At 38.1% G+C, this 21,186-nt stretch overlaps 1 protein-coding gene across 11 annotated transcripts in view; it reads right to left on the bottom strand.

Annotated features, from left to right (window-relative positions):
• Positions 1–21,186, bottom strand: part of LOC109414162 (voltage-dependent T-type calcium channel subunit alpha-1G) — a 75,171-nt gene that overhangs the window by 19,941 nt on the left and 34,044 nt on the right. For 9 of the 11 annotated variants that reach the window (XM_062858401.1, XM_062858402.1, XM_062858409.1 and 6 more), the window contains 3 exons: positions 20,446–21,149; positions 20,185–20,388; positions 13,884–14,049 (listed from right to left, as the gene is read on the bottom strand). In XM_062858401.1, the coding sequence (XP_062714385.1) occupies positions 13,884–14,049; positions 20,185–20,388; positions 20,446–21,149 (1,074 nt within the window). Of the gene's footprint in view, positions 1–13,883; positions 14,050–19,737; positions 19,865–20,184; positions 20,389–20,445; positions 21,150–21,186 lie in introns of all 11 variants that reach the window. The other 2 variants (XM_062858406.1, XM_062858410.1) reach the window with 1 other exon arrangement.

Raw genomic sequence — 21,186 nt, 5'->3', positions numbered from 1 at the left:
AAGGTACAAATTACTCCCCCAAATATCTAAGGGTACCCTAACATTCAACTCTAATAAATAATTTCGATTAGGAATAAATACGAAAGATTTAAAGTAAAAACATGTCATTTGTTAACCTAACGTCGCACAAAGCTATGTTCTGAAAAATCTAGCATTTTCTATCGTATTCAGTTTGGCGAAATACAAAACATTGAACATCGAGTCTTGTACAGAAAACCCTCAAAAGTTGAGGAAGCTCCACAAAACAACACTAAGATCCATGATGGATTTGGATTGATCTTCGGTTGTCTCAAGGATTACGAGAAAAGTCTCTACCATGCATTTCGCCTAGAAGCAACCATGAATTCAAATTGTATTTGTTCAGGATCTTCTCAGTATTTCATGGAGGATAAGGGAGGGAAACAACCCAGAATCTAGCTTTTAGAAACGGTTCTGGGAATAATATATGAATATTCTTGTTAAAAATCCCCAACACAGCAAATCTAACAATAGAATCGATAATGAACCATGAGCATCTGAAACTGTCTGAATCATGAGTTCGCAAGAATTCTTTAACCCTCCTTTTGCAATATGAGATCATTTTGACACAAACCATACGCAACGACAGCGAGCTGTTCCTAACGTGATGCAATTGAAAATAATCTTGTCAGTAGTTTTTAAATAAGAATTTGTATCTTTTTACATATAAACTTTGTAGTTCAACTCTACATATACAACTCATGTATAATCATATATTCACAGCCATCGCTAGAACAGAAACGGGTTGAAACAACCATTTCCCTTTCTTCCAACTTTCACAGCACAGTGGCAATTTATCATATAATGCCTACGGGTTATGCAGCGCTGCTTCTCCTTCAGAGACACAATCTATCATCCAAATATATCCCCTATCCATGGATCGCAACACCGACCCAATACGACTCCCAGACCTCACATCCTACCCTATCAATAATAAATATCCCATCCACGCTGGTTGTGGAGACGCAGAGTGCTCTCGGTCTCTAGTAGCAACAAGCGTTACACTCTAACATACCTTTACCTTCCCAACTGACTGTAAGGACTTGGCCGGTGCTGGTATTGATCCAAATGTATGAGCTGCTTAAATTTTACTTTGAGAATAAGTGGAATTAATTCAGTTGAATCTTAGTGCAATCCATACCAATTCAGATCAATCACAGAGGTGAAGCAACCGACATGTACAACCAGTCTAAGCTAAGCTAAGTAAAAGATAATTTTCCAAATTGTTTTGAAATCGTTACCAGTAAGAAAACGATGCAGGACGAACAGCCTTTGTACTTGCAGTGAGCTCAGTATCATGACCATATCCGTTTCTGAAAATAATAATATACCTGCAAACTTTTCCTACCAACCTAATTATATCAGGTTCTTCATACAATTGATCTCCTTTATATAGATACTAGCTGTACCCGGCAAACTTTGTCTTGCCTACTGCGTTTTTTGACGTTTCAAATTTCTAGCCAAGACCCAAGTCCCCGGTCAAAATGTATGGAAATCAATTTTCAAAAACTCAAATTTCCCATGTTTTTTACCTCATAAACCTTCCTTGGGTGAAAACTGACAGAACAAAACTAAGACGATCAAAATCGGACCTTCCGTTCGCAAGTTATGCGCGGTCCAACGTATGCCACTGCATTTTTATATATATAGATATAATATAGCATATTTAGGTATAATTTGGTTATAAATACAACACAAGAATTAATCGAATAGGGCTCACAGATAGCAATCGTTGTAGCTGTGGTGCAGGCTATCAAGATTTTTTTATCTGTATTAACGAGATTTTTAGCCCTAGGCTAGTTCATCTCGGGACCCACGCTTTACTTCCCTTCCGAAGGAAGAAATCACATTTTGCGAGTTTGTCTGGAGTGGGATTCGATCCCAGGTCCTTAGCGTGATAGTCAAGTGTTCTAACCATCACACCAAGCCCGCTCCGCAGCTATCACGATATCAACCATGTTGTGTGGGAATGGCCCGAATACGGTATTGCCAGATCCGATTTATGTGCATCCCTCAGAGCCCGAGGGAAACCAGAAAAGAAAGACATTAGGGATGTATTCCAAAATCAATTCGGCTCCGTTATGCCTGATGGCGCATGCGCCTTAAATAAACGATTAAGTAAAAAAACACAAGAATTAATTCTGTATTTTGACACATGCTCTACTTCATGATTCAGACCACCAAGAATGTCCGAGTGTTCAACAAAGTTGTACAGACAGCTTCTTATTCTTTATGGTTCGACGTCTCCACTGGGACTTGGCCTGCCTCGCTTCAACTTAGTGTTCTTTGAGCACTTCCACAGTTATTAATTGAAAGGCTTTCTTGGCCTGCCATTGCATGAATTTAAATATTGTGAGGCAAGTACAATGATACATTATGCCCAGGGAGTCGAGAAAATTTTCCCAACCGGAACGGGAATCGAACCCGCCGTCTCCGGATCGGCGATCCATAGCCTTAACCACTAGGCTAACTGGAAAACTCTAATAGATAGCTAATGGCTCTCAAATAGTGAATAGTACGCATTTTCACCACTATTTGGCGCTAGCTTGTATTTACATGAGAGCATTTATCCCGAGCACCTACTTATAATGTATCAGCCATTCCATAGAAAAACAATATAGTGCATCTCCGATTGTCGTGAAACTTAGTGGGCTTGTAGTTATTCGGAAATAATCAGACCCGTATTTTTTATTTCGTCGTTAGGGTGACCACTTTTCATATAGGGTGGTCCAAAAAATCAAGGTTTTTCAAAACTAAAAATTTTCAAAAAATCGTAATTTTTTAACCATTTGACCGATTTTAAGGTTGAAGGATTCGTCATTGACATAATCGTCATCATTGAAAATTCCAAAGCAGTTTTCTCGTTCAAAACAGAAGCTTTCGAAGATAAAACGTATTCACTGTTTTGTGGGTAGAGAATGGAGTTCGATGAAAACTTTTTCACTGCAAAAATTTCAGTTTTGAAAGAGAAAACTGCTTTCGAACTTTCAATGATGACGATTATGTCAATGACGAATCCTTCAACCTTAAACTTTTTTTGTTTGTTTGAAAGCTATTGAATTGTAGTTTTCAGGAAAAATATGTTAAAGGGGCTAAAATGTAAAGAGTACTATAAAATATGCAAATATATTAGTTTTTTTCACGTTTTCATGGTCTCGGGACCAGAGAGGTACCCTGGTTTTATATTTTTATCAGAAAATTCAGGGAGTTTGGCATAACATATCAAAAATTGTATGTTGTTTTGTTTTTGAGATATGATTTTTTGAATATAGAGAGTCATATATTTTATACTAGCTACTCTAAAATTGCTTGGAATTGCAAATTCTCATAAAACTATGCATAGTATTGCTTTTTAAAGTGATTCCTGGTGGTTTTGGTATCCATAATATTATAAGGAATCAAAATATAATCAAATTTGAAAAAGTGTCTTGTATGGGAAAATTTGACCTTTTATTTTCAAAAAATCATATCTCAAAAACTAAAAAACATACATCTCTGATTTTTTGATATGTTACGCCAAATTTCCTGAATTTTCTGATAAAAATGTAAAACCAGGGTACCTATTTGGTCCCAAGACCATGAAAACTTGAAAAAACTAATATATTTGCATATTTTATAGTTCTCTTTACATTTTAGCCCCTTCAACGTATTTTTCCTGAAAACTACAATTCAATAGCTTTCAAACAAAACAAAAAAAGAAGTATAAAATCGGTCAAATGGTTCAAAAGTAACAATTTTTGAATATTTTTGTTTTGAAAAACCTTGATTTTTTGGGCCACCCTATTGAAAATTGGTCACCCTAATGACGAATTAAAAAAATACGGGTCTAATTATTTCCGAAGAACTACAAACCCACCAAGTTTCACGACAATCGGAGATGCACTATATCGTTTTTCTATGGAATGGCTTGTATAATGTTAGGTATTTTTTCACGCGGTTTCTATTTACGCGGCCGGGTATCCCCCGTGTAAAAATGGACTGACTGTAAATGTTTTCAGTAAGGTTTTTCCCCAGCCAACAAAAAGTCGTATATGATGTTGAATGACATGACAAAGTGGAATTCTAGGAGGAATTTCAAAAAAAAAATGTTTGAAGGAATGAATCTTTGGAGGAATTCTCGGACAAATTCTTAGAGGAATCTTTTAAGAAATATCGGAATATTTTTGTTTGAAAATTTTCTGAAGGAATTTTTGGAAGTTTTTTTTTGGCATTGACAGAATCCTTGGATAAATTCCTGAAGAAATCTTCGTCGAAATTGTTGGTTGAAGGAGTTCACGAAAAAATCTTGACAAGTAATTCCGGAATGAATCTTTGGAGTGATTCTCGGGCAAGTTGTTGGATGCAGTTCTGCAGGAATGCTTAACCTTTTAGAGACGGAGGGGTTATATTTTACCCCTGTGCCGAAATCGAACATACCTAACTTACGTGTTCGAGACCAACGCGGTTTCGGGAGCAGTGGTTAAACTATCCGGCTCCGGAGGGTTAACAATTTTTTGACAAAATTATGAAACAACTCCAGAAGACATCCTCGAAGACATACCCCCCTTCAGCTAGACCTGTGCGCCGCCGCGCCACGCCGCCGCCGCCGACACTTTTTGCCCCACGCCGACGCCGACCGCGGTATCGGCGGCGCGCCATACGCCGATGTTCGTCACGCCGCCGATTTTCATTTTTCACGCCGGTGATCAGTGCACGACAAAATTTTGTTTACATAAAGTTGAGATAAAATACTAATTTTCTTTCGAAGATTCCTCTAAAATTCCAATCAAAGAATTCTTCAGAAGTTCCTTTAGAGATCTCTTCAGCAGTTTCCTCAAAGATGTAGTAGTTCCTTCAGAGATTCAGGGATGCCTCTAGGAGTTTCAACATGCATTTTTTTTTCTTCAGAAGACCTCTCAGGAAGATCTCGACAGAAGTACCTTCAGATTTTTTTCAGGAGGATTCACGGATGCCTCTTAGAAATACATCCGAGATTCATCCAGAAGATTCATCAGATGTTCTCATAGGAGGTCGTTCATAGATAAGTTAGAGAGTTTCTCCAGGGATTTTTTTTTCTGAAATTCCTTCAGGAATTCATTCAGGAGTTCCTTCAGGAAATAGTCCAGAAGTTTCTTCAGAGATTCCTCTAGGAGATCTCTCAGGAATTGCTCTGGAATTCCAACAATCGGTTCCTTTTGGCGTTCTGTGTTCTGCAGAAATCACTCCAAAAGTTCCATCAAGGGTACCTTCAGGAAATCCCAGGATTTCCTTCAGATATTCCTACAGAAGTTCCTTACAAGGAATGATCCAGAAGTTCCTTCGGTAACCTCTTCAGGAGTTCCTTCAGGAGTTCATTAGGAATTCCTTCAGAGGTTCCCTGAGCTATTTCTACAGGAGTTCGCTCGGTTATTCTTTCAGAAGTCCCTTCAGAGATTCTTTCAGGAGGATTCATAGATGCCTCCTGGAGATCCATCTAGAGTTCCGTTAGAAGTTCTTTAAGGAATTATAACAAACGGTCCTAGAAATTAGTATAAGAGTTCCTGCAGGGATTCCTTCTGAAGTTCATTTGACTTTGTAATGGCTTTTCCAGTCTTGACAAATTTCAAATTCAGCTATTTAATTTTGTCCGACGTTTCGGTTACATTTGGTATCTTCCTCAGGGACTCAATTATTGCCGATTTTTCGTTCATTGTTGTTCTGTCGAACAATAGTTGTCGAACGGATTGAGTTTTCTCTCACAGCAGTTAACGATTTTTGGATTCGACTGCGATAGAATTTAACTTTGAAATGGCATTTCTAGTCTTGACAAAATTCGAATACAGCTATTTTATAACGTTCTTTTAGAAATTCATACAGGAGTTCTTACACAAATAAGTCCAAGAGTTCCTTCAAAGATTCCTCTAGGAGTTTCCGGGATTCATGCAGATGTTTCTTCAGAGGTTTCTCCTGAATTTCTTCTGGGATTCCTTCAGAAGTTCAGAAATCTCTCCAGGAGTTCCTTCCGAGAGATCCAGGAGTTACTTCTGAGGAGGATCTAAGGATTCCCCTAGAAGTTTGTTCAGGGATTCCTACAGAAATCCATTCAAAAATTGGTATAAGAGTTCCTTTTCAGAATTCTTCAGGATATCCAAAAGGGTTTTGTCAAGTTCATTTAGGAATTCATCCATGATTTCTTCAAGGTATCGCTCTTGGGGTTCTTTCTGAGATTTTTCCAGGAGGACTCACGGATGCTCCAGGACTAAAGTCAGAGATTTCGTACAGGAGTTCTTTCAGGAAATCTTGTTCGAGAATTTCCTTAGGAATATAATCAGGCTTATCTCCAGGATATTATTGTGGGATCTCTTATGGAGTTTCTACAAGAATTCCTCAAGCATTTCCTTCTGGAATTCCTCCAGGAATTCTTTTGGGGACTCCTCTTGACAATCTGTCGGGGATTCCTCCTGGAAATCCTGCAGGGATCCCTCTACCCAGGAAAGATTCCCTCGGGAGATTCCGCTGAAAATCCTTCAAGAATTCCACCTGGAAATCGTTCGGAGATTGCTACCGGAATTCTTTCGGGGACTCCCCCTGGCATTCCTGCAGCGATTTCTCCTGTAATTTCTTTGGGGATTCCTCTTGGACTTCTTTCAGAGGTTCCTCATGGGATTCCTTCGAGTATTCCTCCTAAAATTCCTCCTGGAATTTATTAGGAAATTCTTCAAAGAAATCATACGGAAATTTCTCGTGGAATTATTTCGAGGATTCCTCTTGGCATTCCTACGGGGATTCTTGCTAGATTTCCTTCAGGGTTTCCTCCCAGACTTTCTTGAAGAATTCCTCCTGATTTTTTTTCAAGGATTCCTCCTGATATTCCTTCGTGGATTTTTCCTGGACTTCCTTTGGGGATTTCTCCTGGAATTCCTTCGGGAATCCCTTCGAAGATACAACTTAAACTTCCTTCTTGGAATTCTTCCGGGGATTCCTCGTACAATTTCTTCGGGGGTCTCTGCTAGAGTTCCTTCAGGAAATCTTCCTGAAATTCCTTTGGAGATCTTTTCTGGAATTCCGTCGAGGCTTCGTCCTAGACTTACTTCATGGATTCCACCAGAAATTCTTTCAGAGATTTCATTTTAATCTCTGTCGTAAATTTCTCCTGGAATTTATTTGATGATTCCTCTTAGAACTCCTTTGGATTTACTCATGAAATTCCTTCGATAATTTCTCTTAAAATTCATTCGGGATTCCTCCTGGAATTAATTTGGAAGTAAAAAGGTAATCGTGTTAAGTACTGTTTCTTTGAATTCCACTATCGAGGATTTTGGTTTGAAATCCTTTGGAGATTCTTTCTGAAGTTCTTCGGCGATTCCTCATAGAATTCCTCCAGAGATTCCTCCTAGAGTTCCTAAGGAAATTCCTCCTGTACTTTTTTCTCCTGGAGTTCCTTCAGAGATTTCTTCTAGAGTTGTTTCTGGGATTCCTCCTGTAACTCCTTCGGCGTTTCCTCTTGGAGCTTTCCCTTCCAATTTCTCCGGAGATTCCTCATGGAATTCCTCCTAGAATTTCTTCGGGGTTTCCTTCTGGAATTCCTTCGGTGAGTCCTCCTAGCATTCCTTCGGGGATTTCTCCTGTAATACAACAGGAGGAATCCCAGAGTTGAGTTCGTTCGGGAATTCCTCTGGTAATTACTTCGGTCCTATTAGATATTCCCCCGGAATTTATGCAAAGATTCCTCCTGTCGAGCCTCCTACATATATTTCGTTGGTTCGTCCTCAAAATTCTTTGGGGATTATTTCTTGAATTCTCCTTGAAATTCTCACTGAAATTATTTTAAAGGTTTTTGCTGGAATTTCTTTGGTGTCCCGTTTGAATTCCTTTGAGATACGCGCTGGTATTATTTCGTGATTTTCTCTTGGAATTGCTGCGGGAATTCCTTACAGAGTTCTTTCGGTTATTTCTTCAGGGATTCCTCCTCTTGAAACTCGTTCGAGGATTCCGCTTGGAGTTCCTTCGGAGATTCCTCCGGGAATTCCTTAAGGGGGTTCCCCCTGGAATTTCTGCAGGGATTTCTTCTGGAGTTCCGTCGGGTATACCTCCTGGACTTCGTTCGGGGATTTCTTCTGACATTCCTTCTGGAAATCCTTCGGGGATTTCTCCTAAATTTCCTTCGAGTATTCCTCCTAAAATTCCATCGTGGATTCCTCCTGGACTTTTTTCAGGGATTCCTCCTGGACTTCAATGAGGATTCCTCCTGATTTTTCCAGAGATTTCTTCTGGAATTCTTTTGTGGTTTCCTCCTAGAATTCCTTTTGGGGTTTCACTTCAAATTTCTTCAGGGTTTCCTCCTAGAATTCCTTCTACGATTCCTCTTGGAAATCTTTCGGTAATTCCTCGTAGAAATCCCTCAGGGATTTCTCCTGGAATTCCTTCCGAGAATCCTCTTAGATATTTTTCGTTGATTCCTCCTAGAAATCCTTAGGGGATTCTTTCTCGAATTCACTTTGAAATTCCCACTGGAAGACTTTCGAGGATTCTTACTGAAATTCCTGTTGGGATTTCTTTGGAGATTACTGCTGGAATTTGCTTGGAACTCGTGCTGGAATTCTTTTGGGATTTCCTTGTGCAAATTCTGCGGGAATTTCATTTGGACTTCTTTCAGGGCTGGAATTCCTACGAGCATTCCTCCTGGAACTCATTGGGGATTCCTTCTGAAATTCCTCCGGGGATTCCTGTTGGAATTCTCTTGAGGAAACCTCTAGGAATTCCTTAGGGAATTCTTCATAAGTTTTTCCAGGGATCTCTCTAAGAGAAATTCTTGAATTACAGCAGCAGTTCTTGCAAGGATTATTCCAGAAGTTTCTTCATGAATTCATCCAGGCTCCTTCTGGAATTCTTTTGGAGATTATTCCCGGAAATCTAAGGTTCTAAGAAAACAAAACGAAAACTCTAGCAAAACTATATTTTTGCCCTTAATTTGCAATGGTGTAATGCAACATGCACTAATACGGATACGGGTATAGGTCTAATTACTGACCAAAGTGACGGATCCGAACAGGAATAAAAAGGTGTTCATTCAAACGTAAGGTTATAAGTACACAGGCTCAAATATTTGACAAATGAACTGAAGAAAAAACATCTGTTTGACACTAATGAAAATTAGATCGAGTCAAACAAGTTGTTTGAGCATTGGTTTCTTTTTTGTCAAATACTTCATTCTGTGTACTGACATAATAATAATTCATGTCATCAATGGTTATGAAAAAGCAAAGATTGGACTACAAATTCTACAGCGTAAAGACAACTTCTTCGTTTCGCCATTACGGTCAAATTTTGGTCACGCCGATTCACGCCGCCGCCGCCGCCGCCGCCGAAAGCTGCCACCGGCGTGACGCCGATGACGCCGCCGCCGCCGGCCAAAAATGGCCCTCACGCCGCCGCCGAGCTAAATAAAGTCGGCGCACAGGTCTACCTTCAGCAATCCTGATGAAAACCTTAAAAATTTTTTTTGACCATAAAGAAATTTCTGAACATATTTTTAAAGCAATTTCTGAAGAAATTCTTGGAACAATTCCCTGAAAAATATTAATGGAGGAACCTTTGGATAAATTTCTTCAGCAATTTATGAAGGCACCCTACGAGAAATACCAGAAGAAGTCCTTGTAGGAATTGCTTAAAGAATAATAGAAGGAGTTACAGAACGAGTAGAGTATTTGAAGTATCTATCGAAGGCATTTGTTTAGAAGTTCCTGAAGCAGTCCTTGGAGTAATTCTCAAAAGTAGCATTGGAGAAATTCCTGACGCCAGGGTGTCCATTCAAACTCAATGTTTCAATTCCAGGATTCTTCCCGCTTTGATTTATTTATTATTTTCAAAATATTGAACCAATTTTGATTTTTTCAAATGAATTTCTCAAGGAATTTGCGATGAAATCTCTTGTCAAATTCCTTCTTCAATCTCTGGAGGAACTCTTGAAATATTTTCTAGAAGAATATCTGAAGCAATCCAAGGAAATTTCCTGAAGAAATTAAAGAAGGATTTTCTTCAGAAATTAATGTAGAATACCTGAAGAAACCGCTTGGGAAATCCCTGATAGAATTCTTGAAAAATATCTCTTTATACCTTTATTTTAGAATATTAGAATTCTTCTATATTGGAGAAAGCCCTCAATTCATTTCCGGAATGTATTTCTGAAGAAAGGAATATCTGAAGAAACAAAAGGCTAAACAGCTTCCTCGGTCAATCTAATGAGACATTTTGAAAGGAATTTCCAAAGAAATTACTTGGAAATAATACTGGTGTAATTTCTGATTGATTTCCCAATAGAATACGAAGAAAAATACAAGAGGGCATTCTGCTTAGAAGGATCGAAAAGTTGCTACAATAAATCTGCCTCAAAATTAGTCTGTCTGGTAGGTGCTTTGTTTCGCTTGCCGTTAATGCAATCATGACAAATTAAAGATTTTTCCCGGTACTTTTCGCAATTTCCCGCGTGTTTCTCGGATTTCCCCGGTGATTTCAAATTTTCGGTATTACGTGGGTTTCGGCTTCTCAGTCATGAATTTTGCGTCGACTACTTGGTTATCTTCACCTACGTTTCGACCCGGGATGGGGCCTTCTTCAGGGCTCGATATTAAGACGACAAGTTGTCGTCAAATTCCAGTCGAACTCCCCATCGTTTCAAATTCCCGGGTTTTTCCCTTTTTCCTGGATGATGGCTGGACACTCTGTGAAGGAATTCATTAAATAGTCATTAAAGGAATTCCTGAAGGCATCTTTGAAGAGTTTTCTGTGGGAATACTTGGACAAATTCTTAAACGAGTTTTTGGAGGAATTTCGAAATGAATCCTTGGAAGAATTCTTCGATTAGATACTTAGATAAATTACTGAAGGTATCCTTGGTAGGATTCTTCAAGAAATCCTTGAAGGAATTTTCAGAAAAACTGGATATTCGTTAAGGATCCTAGAAACACATTATGACATTTCCAAGTGAATCCCCGGATTGAATATCTGGAGAAATATTTCAAAGTATTGATGGAGATATACCAATTTAGAGAGATTTCTGAAAATATTACTGAAGGAAAGGTGGCAAATTAGCCTGAAGGAGACCTTGGAAGAATTCTTCAGAGAATCAGAGAAGAAATTCCTGATGGGTTCGTAGGAGGAAATTGGTAGCTATTCCTTGGAGAAATCTCAAAAGACACCTTCGGAGGAATTCTAAAGGAATCTTGAGTGATATTTCTGTCGGATTCCTTAGAAAAATCTTAGCACGAATTCCTGAAGAAATTATTCATAGAAAAATTCTTGAAGTTTTCCATGGGAAGATCCCCAAAAAGAATCAATGGGGAACTTTATAAGGCCGCGCTTCCCAAACTCTGTTTTCGTGGCGCACCAGCCTCGTTGGGCCGTGTTGGGGCCGTGTTGGACCCAACCACCAACGTGTTGGGGCGCCGTGAAAACCGAGTTTGGGAAGCGCTGTTATAAGGAATCCTTGGAGAAGTTCTGAAGTAAACCTTGGAGGAGTTCCTAGAGGAATCCTTGGAAGTTTCTATAAGAAATACTTGGATTTTTTTAACAAATCCTTGGGGACATTCCTGAGCGAGTTATAGGAAAATCCCTTCGATTTTTTTTTGAATAAATCTTTGATAAATTTAGTAGAGGAATTCGTGAAGCAAACCAGCTAATTTCCTTCAAGAGAATAACCCGGAAGAGAACGTTGTGGAACTTCTGAAGGAATTCTGGATACAATCCTTGTAGGAATTCCTGAAGTAGTGATTGGAAAAATTTCTGAGTTAATCCTTGGAGAAACTCATGGAAAATGCTCGAAAGGATTGCAGAAGAAATGTTTGGCATTGAGACCTTTCTGAAGGAATTCTTAGATAAGTTATTTTTTGGAAAAATTGCTAAAGGAATCTTTGGAGGAGCTCTAGTGAACATTAGTATAAAGTATTGTATCATAAGTCTTACTCACTTGGAAGACACTGCACCATTTTGCATGCTGAAATATTTGCTCTAATGGGCAGAGTTCAAACAGCACTTCAGCAACGCTTCAGATAACCAGGCTGCAATTAAAGTACTTGTCTCGGCGTACTCTAAATCGCAGTTAGTTATCGCTTGTCGAACTCAAATCGAAGAGCTGAATTCAGCAAAGGCTGTTCACCTTGTATTGGTACCTAGCCATTCTTCAATCGCATCGTTGGAAATGAATGGATCACTAAAATACCTAATTCAGCCGCTATGGAATGAACAGATAGCGCCACCGTAGCTTTGTGTGTTTGACATAACTCCACTGCTGTCACAATACTGTCCAATATAGTGGCGCCTTTGTTTACATGCGGCGAACGCTAGAAAAGTTTACTTCATTGATCCATTGGCTGATGAGTTAGCTCGCACAGGAGCATCACATGACTTCATTAGGCCTGCGCCAGCTACTCCGGTATCGAAGTGTGTTGGATTAAACTTCATATTAACCGTTATGTGGCCGGCAAACTTTTTGCTTTTTTCTACACCGTGTATTTTAAATGGGTGCTGGGTACCCGGGTACCCTGCCGGCCACATAAGGGTTAAATAACACCTGGGCTTGCAACTCAGCCTAACTGCGTTTCCAAGTACTGGAGATCGTAGCAGGCTGTCCGCGCGAGCGGCTGCGTTTTCAAAACGTCAGGCGTTTTCTTTGTTCCGCGTTGTTTCAAAGATGGCTGGCCGAATTGTGTTCTTTGGGGGTATCTAGATTATTTCATAATCGGGATCTCTATCCAAAGATAAGTCGAATTCCAAATTTTCATAATTTTTGGTGACCGGGAACTATTTCTAAAATGCATTAAAAGTTTGTGTGGGGATTTTTTTTTTGATCGGGGTGAACTGTCGTGATTGGCATCTTACAGAAAATCTCACAAAAAACATCCAATCAATCATGAAGTAACAGATATGAATTATACGATGCTCGTTCATGCTGAACTTCTTTAACCCTAAAAGGGATACCTGGGGTCCATTGGACCCCAGGGTCCTTTCAGAGCTCGTCTTTGATGGAACACACTCAGCGAGGTGACGAAACTGAGGCCATGAAGGTATCCCTTTTAGGGTTAATAATATTGATAAGGGTATATGATTTGTGTTTTTTTTTCTTTTTACTAAATCAACAATAGATATTTACGAATTCTGCTAATTACAATTGAGTTTTACTGTAGTCATATAGAGTTCCATAGGACATATGAAGAATCGCTATATTTTTGATTGACTAAACGAGTTTCTTCTAATATGCTAGTATACATATTTCACGATAAGCACTGTTGATGAAAAGTTTGCAAATTAAGTGAGGTTATGACAAAACTAAATCATAAATAATATAATTATTTTGAATTATAGGAAAATGAATGGCAGACGCTTGTGTAATTTAAAATAAACCGATTGTAACAAAAACCAGTGTGACTGCTTAAATTTTCGGGAACAGTAACATGTTTTTCAACATTCGGATAACATTCTAGATCGTTTTGTATGAAAGCCAGTTTGTTCAAATTTACGTTCTATTTTTCACAAATGAAAGTATTTGTTGGGCTACTAACCCAAGAATGTTAGTTAACGTTTTTAAAATATAGTTGGCAATTGAGATTCTAAAACAAAAAATTGATTAATTTCCGTCCAGGTTGTTTGAACTGTTGGAAAAAAGGTAGATAATAACACGTAACTTCAAACGTCAATCAATTTTGACTACAATTTCAAGTTCGGAATAATGCACATAGTGAATGTTCATGCAGAAGCCAGTAGGTATTGCTCAATTTTTTAGCACTTTGAAATGACATCGAATGTATTAAGAAGAGTGGGCACAACAATGACGACTTACTACACCTAAAAAGTATTGTTGCCGCAATAGAAAAAAAAACACGTGGGACGAGAGCTTGCCATTCGATACTTACTTGAAAAACCGTCACCGTGGCCCACAGAATGTTGTTGAAATGTTTGCGATCGCATTCACACAGAGGATGCTTGGAGACTATTTCGGGACAAGTGCATTCCCTCTCTTGTCCAGTTTCATCGACAAACTTACAAAACTTACCTCCAAACAAGTACATGCCAAGTATGCTATAAATTATTTTGGAATGTAGAATGCTGAATGTATTGTGTATTCGTTTCTATGTTGTGATAAAATATTGGTTTTATGGGTGTTTTTATGGCAGTGGTATTTATTGTCAGTATATTAGCATCGACTCACTTATTTTTATCAATGAATATGAAACCATTCCGTATGCGGTTAGAAACAACTATTGATCCAATATGGGTGAATTTATTAGTTTTTGATTTCTCCTTAGATTTTTTTGTACATTGGTTTGCAGATTATCAATGAGAAATAAGTTATCGGTGATGAATCACATGCAAAACAGTGACATAGAACCCAATTGATATATAATTTTGATTTATGTATGCTCTCGTACCGCTGCAATACTTTTCAACGTCCAAATGTGTGCATTGCAATAGTAAAAAAATATAGTAAAGCGAAATATCTATTCATTTTTGTCATAGTTGTGACAGGTTCAAACGTTTATGTGTTTATACGTAATATAATATATTGTTATAACAAAAGAAGCTGTTGTCTTCATATAAACACAACTAGACGAAAAGGCATGACATAAGAATATGCGTCAAGTATACCATGGCCACGTTGGTTTTGTTAAATTTATAGGGCATACAATTCTTATTTTAGACTTTATTGTGTGTATTTCCAAATATACTATATTAACAATATAGGTCACTCTTGCGATTTTTTGGCGACACCTTTTTAGTGAATGTGGCGCCACCAAGCGTCAGAAGAGGTACTACTACACACTAAGTGCATGCGCTATCCGAATGACGTTTATTCTGTCGAACTGTCATTGCATGGTGGGGATGCCCATTTCTTCTGAAATAATCGATTAAACATTAATCGATTTTTTTTTCAACTACTCAAATAAGAACAAATTTTATTCTCTCTTCTTGAACAATTTCTGGCGTATATTATCGTCGCAGCACCAAATCGAAGTCGCGACTCGTGCGAATGCGAAGTTGCAGATGAGAAGTAAATTTGAACCAATAAACGTTCATAACAGACTAAAACACAGACGACCCAAATCGAACTTTCCGTTAGCGAGTTATGAACGGTATTTTGTCCGGAAATTACACAAGAATTTCCTTTAAGAATTGCACAAGAGATCCCTTTAAGAATTGCACCCTGGATTTTTTTTTCTCCAAGATTCCTCCTGAAGCTCTTGGGGGATTCCTCCTAGAAATTATTCTGGAGTTTGTTTAGGAACTCCTCCGGAATTGCTCAGGGAAAGCGTTCCAGCGTTCCTCCAACATTTTTTTTTTAATCTGGGATTACATATCTCCATGAATAAAACGCAATCAGTGAAGTACTTTGTAGTATAATGATTTGTATAATGAGAAAGTAAATTCTCCGTTACTGCAGTTACCGTTTAACTGCAATAATGATAACAAAAAACAAGGGTTTTATGACTGCTTGTGTGATTTGATGCTGTTTGAGCAAAACTTTGGGTAACTGTGTTGTTGTATTCTCATTTAATGCAACTCCAACAACATATTTCCCCAAAGTTTCGCTCAAGCAGCATCAAAATAGGCTAAGAATCATAATACCCATTATAGATAGTAGAGTAAACTGTTACTCTACTATCTATAGAGTACTGCAAGCACCTGATCTAACCTCACTTTGTTTGACAGTTCAGCGAGCTTGTTTACAAGGTGCTAGAATTTTTAACGTCCGGCGAAATTTAAATTTATGTTTTCCGCCCCGAAAACATTATGATACGGAAATATCGATTATATTCAACTCCACTAGTACAAAACCAATCGTCTAATTACCGTTTCACTGAAATTGTATTGAAAAACAGTTTTGCCGGAACTCCGCCAGAGACTAAGTCCATGTAAACAAGCTCGGTGAACTGTCATTGCACGGCTTCGTGACGTCATCTTGCAGTATCCTATAATACCCATGAGTTTGCACCGTTTCAATGCAGAAAAGGAGAGTTTAGCATCTCACCATACAAAAAACCAACTTATTACTACAAATCTAGTATTCACTTATTTCTTCTGGGAATCTAGGAAAAAAGTACTTCTGAAAACATTCCAAATTTATAGAAGTCTCGGAAGGAATCACGAAAATAATTCCTGGAGGATTTCTGATACTTCAAAAAGGGAACTTCTGAAGGAATCCTGGAAAGATCCCTCAAAAATATTATCGCGTATAAAATCGCGTTGGAGATTTACAAAGTCACTTCGGAAATTCTACGAAATTTCAAAAGAAATTCCTTGAAAAATCCCAGAAGACTCGGTGGAAATCCTAAAAGGACGGAGTGATTTCCACAAGGAACTTTTGGAGGAATACTCGTAGAAATCCCGGTTGAAATTCCCAGATGGAGGTTTTTTAAGGAACTCTTGGATAAATCCTTAAAACAACTTCTGGTTGTTCTTGGAAAATTTTGGAAGAATTCCAGAAGAACTCCCGGAGGTATTCGTAAAAAAACTCCTTGAAGGAGCTGAGCTTCTGCAGGAATCCAAGAAAAAACTCCAAGAAACTTCTATAAGAAAATCCTATGAGGAACTTCTTGACGGATCCTAGAAGAGAATTCTTGAGGATTCCTAGAATTAATTCTTGAAGGAACATCAGAAGAAACTGCTGGAGTAATTTCAGTAGGAACTCCTGGGAGATCCTCGAAGGAACCTCTGGAGAAATTTAAGAAAAAAAAAACTTTAAATCAATCTCTGAAGGCACTCCTGGAGGAATTTTACAAAGAGCTTCTGAATGAATCTCAGAAAAAAAACTAGAAGGAAACCAAGGGGAATAACATATCCTTTTCTAATCGGAAAATCCGTATACATCCGTGCCTAACCGTTACTAACCGCTGCTAATTGAGCCGCGGGTGCAGTTAGACGCGATTAACGACGGTTAGCAACGGATAAACAACAACGGATTTTTCCGGTTAGCTACAGAAAAGATCAAACTGAGAAGGAACTTCCGTTGGAAAATCAGAAGGAATTCAGAAGGAACATCTGAAGGAATGCCTGACTAAATTTATGGAGGATTATCACTCTGCAGCAGGTGAATTTGTTAGAATATTTTTACTAACTGAAGTTCACCCACAAACCCATGACTGTATATTTAAAAATAATGAGCTTTGAAGGATTTCGCGACGATCGTGTAAATTTTCAATCTTTGACAACACAATTATCACACATTCAACAACAAAGGAAACCGATTAGTCCGGAATTAACAACCAGTATTCGAATAAACTCACAGTTCACTTCGGAAGAACAACAAAATTAATCGAAATTAAATCTGACGGGTTCTATTCTCAGGTCCGGTCCCGGAGCTCATTTTTTATAAGCACTCAAACGTTGAAATTTCGTGCATCTGTCCATTAGCTTGTGCACCCTTGGATTCAATGTCTTGCACTCTCCCACAAGAAATTTGACGTGCATTTGGTTGGTGATCTTCCGTATTTTTGTAAGCTATCCAATCCGATGTATGTATGTCAACATGGACATTAAGAAAGATGATATTAAAAGCCTTTGTTAAAGAAAAATAGTATCCACCAGCGCAAAATATAAGTTAATTTTGAGGGTGAAAATTTTAAATTTCGAAGTGAAACGATTTCGGTGGCGTTAATGAGGAAGCATTCAAATTCTTCTACAGATGTATTCGTAGATGTCATCTTATGAAATATAGCGCATTTAGTTTACCACTGGACTATCGCACGAGTTTTCATGAATGTGAAAACGTAAATTAAAGTGCGCGATTGAAACAAATTAACTCGGTGTGTTCAGAGCACTTATTCAGCATAAATCAAAGAAATAGTGCGCTGAAGATATCAACTGGATTTGATGCATTAACGTTTTAGCACTTATAAAGACTTTTATTAACGTTTTCGCACTTAAAAAGACTGAGTGCGCCGTCCAGTGGTGAACTAAATGCGCAACATTATTTTGTTTGTGTATATTGTAAATCGATTATTTATTAATCGATTTTTTGGAACAGAAAACTTTGACACCCCTAACATCTTTTTTCAGAAATGTCACCTTACACGGTAAACAAAAAATGATCAAAATACAATTATTGACTTTTTCTGACAACAGGTGGTGCTGTAATCATTCGTAAACGGCGTCTCCATGTCGTTGTATGTGAAAACACGAAGTGACCTATATTGTTAATATAGTATATTTGGTATTTCGTTAGGTTTCACATATAGGTGCAGAATCAAAAAGTTTGCTTTGTTGAATCCGTTAAATTTTACAAACTATGACGTATAAATATAAGAAATATAAAGGAATAAATCAGCCATGGGCTAAAATTCTTCATAATAAAGTAATAATAATAGTAATCGAAATAACACTACAAAATCGAGTAAAATGTGTCGATATTAATCATACAATGAACACCAAAATTGATTTCGTGACTGAATGTCATCATTTTTGATTCACTCAAACTGCATCACTAGAACCAGTGCTAAAAATGTCATTTCGACAGGTGGTTGAATCTAGATATGTCGACATTTTCAGCACTGACTATAACGCTTCATCTAATGGCTCCAAAATTGTAAACTGTAAAACCCAAGATTTTGAGAATAATGCAGAACTATAATTGCCTCAGTTTCGTTCTACAAAATTAAACAATAGCTAAGCATGGACTGCTGTTAGCTTAAAACGATACAATCACAGTAGATCAACCAATTGTCCGTTTATGGTTTAGTTTGATCGCCTGCAACAACACAATATCAATGTCAATATAGTTAAATTGCAACATAAAAATATTCTTAAGCGTGACCTACAATATCGCAATATCGGTTGAAAGACATAATGCCTTTTGACTTTTGGTCACGCATTCATTTCATTTCTGTTTGAAATATTCTGGGTAATACTAAACTTGTTTTGTCTTACGATACATTTGGCGATTACCTACGCAGAATAAACCGTCATAGTTATTTTAGAATTTCTGAATATTTTTCTTATGATGTATACACTGTATAATTAAAATTCCTTCGAACAAGTTTCTCAATGGATTCAAAATCCAATATAGTCTCGATGTAAAAATTGAGCAGACTGTAAAAAGTATGTGGGTTGGGAATAGCTTAGATTTAAGTATGTCGATTAAAGGTACCTTCGTCGATAACTTACCTTGGGAAAGATTTTTCTTAAAAACCTTCTTTTTATAGGAATTGTATAACAAATTTGTAGAGATATTAGTAAACAGTAAAAAAAGTTTTAATTTTGAGAAGCCAATTCTGCAATCATATGTCAAACGTATGCGCTCCCATTCATTTTAGTCAGATAACAGTAAAAAACGTGACAGTAACAAAGCATTTTCCATATGATAAATATAACAAACAACCGTAAATCATCGAGAAAAAAATAATCATAAAAGAGAAAACAAGCACGTGGAACTGAAGATTAAACCATCACAAAACACAAAAAAATATATGAATATGTGGATTTGAACGTCACGCATTGTACGGAACGCAACTTTGCTATGCAGGATAATGAATTGAATTTGTTATATAATTTGGAGCTACAATTTCAATCAAGGGACAACAGAAGAACAAATGCATCGAAACTAAAGGTGGTGGCATACTGTAAATGATTGGAATTTAACAAAACTGTTCAACCACGTAATTGTTTATTCGAACTGGTGCATTTCAATAAAGGAATTGTTATTATAATACAAGAGGCATGTACAATGGAAGCGAAACATATCAGGTTAAATTTGAGGAAAAGTCATTGTTATACCTGGAAAACTGTCACCAAGGCCCATAATAAGCTGTCAAAATTTTTCCTATCACACTCGACTTCACCACCACTGGCCGCGTCGTTTTGTTCGCAGAACTTGCAGCCAAATAGGTTCATTCCAAGGATACTTGGGAAATATTGATATATAGAGATGTAATGTTTGAAAGCTTGTCGTCATTGGAAACAGACACTCGTGAAAGTTAATGTGGCTTGGACGGTGGGGATCTATGTAAGCTAATGTTCTATTGGAATGTACAGAATGTGTACCAATTTGGTTGTGTTACTTTGCACTGCAATTTCAATCTAAATGTTTGTTTTTTTCTTACTTCATATTCTCGTGTTAGTTTAGTGTTTCGAAATATTATGATCCGATTTATCTGGTTTTGTTTTAGCACGGTATTTAATATTTTTAAAGGATGTTTAGAACTGTTTGTCGATATAACTTACCTGAATATGAAAATGAATAGTATAAGTAGCGAAAAGAAGATTGCAACGTTGTCCATAGTTCTCAACATCACGAACAGTTGGCGCCGAAGGTTTGGCATGAATCTCACCAATTTCAGTATACGTAGAAGCCGAAACGTTCGTAGAACACTCAGGCCAGAGCTGCCTTGGCCTTCGCCCAGATATGCCTGTCCAAGCTCGACAACACTACACAAAAGATAAAAACTTCAGTGTCTTACTTCATACATTTTTCTCTCCACGTACCTAAGTATGACAATAACTCCATCAAACACGTTAAACCCATTAGCTACATATCCAAATGGTCCCTCCGCAATCACCTTCAAAACCATTTCGACCGCGAATATGGCCGAGAAAACGATGTTACTAGTCTCAACTATGGCCGTCAATTCCTCCGGCTGATTGTGGTACTCGATTCCCATCGAAAGGGTGTTGATCAAAATCGCCAACAATATACCTTGCTGGAAATACTTGTGCTCCACCAGCTTTTTGATATACACTCTGATACAGTGTAGCACCCTTTTGACCATCCTATACGTTGCTGCCACGCATCGATAGGGCTTCGAATGTTTCTTCGGAGGCTCCTCCAATGCTACATTCTGGTACAGATCGTAGCAACAGGCGAATTCTTCATTGTTGATATTGTTGATGTTGGCCACATTCTGCGACAAATTCTTCGTCGCATTCGGCGGCGATTTCTGCGCGACGCTCTCACCGCCGTAACCTTGCACATTTGTAATTGACGAAGTTTTATTATTGCTTTGATTGGTGCGATTTCTGGTGAGGGTCGAGTAGAACGACTCCAGCGTGGTGTGCCCGGTTGGCAGCGCCGCCGAGAAGGCCACCGAAAACGCCAGAAGCTCTTGGCAAGTCATGGCGTCGGTCATGCACAGCTCTGAGTAGTCGTTGAAAACCGTTGCCATGGTTTGGATGGATTGTGGTAGGCTGACCTGGAAGAAGGAACGCTTTGCTCAGTATGCCATGGGA

This window comes from Aedes albopictus, chromosome 3 (assembly GCF_035046485.1).
Source record: "Aedes albopictus strain Foshan chromosome 3, AalbF5, whole genome shotgun sequence".
NCBI classification, from domain to species: domain Eukaryota; kingdom Metazoa; phylum Arthropoda; class Insecta; order Diptera; family Culicidae; genus Aedes; species Aedes albopictus.
Note: the sequence above shows the minus strand (reverse complement) of the source record. Positions and strands in the feature narration are given on the sequence as shown.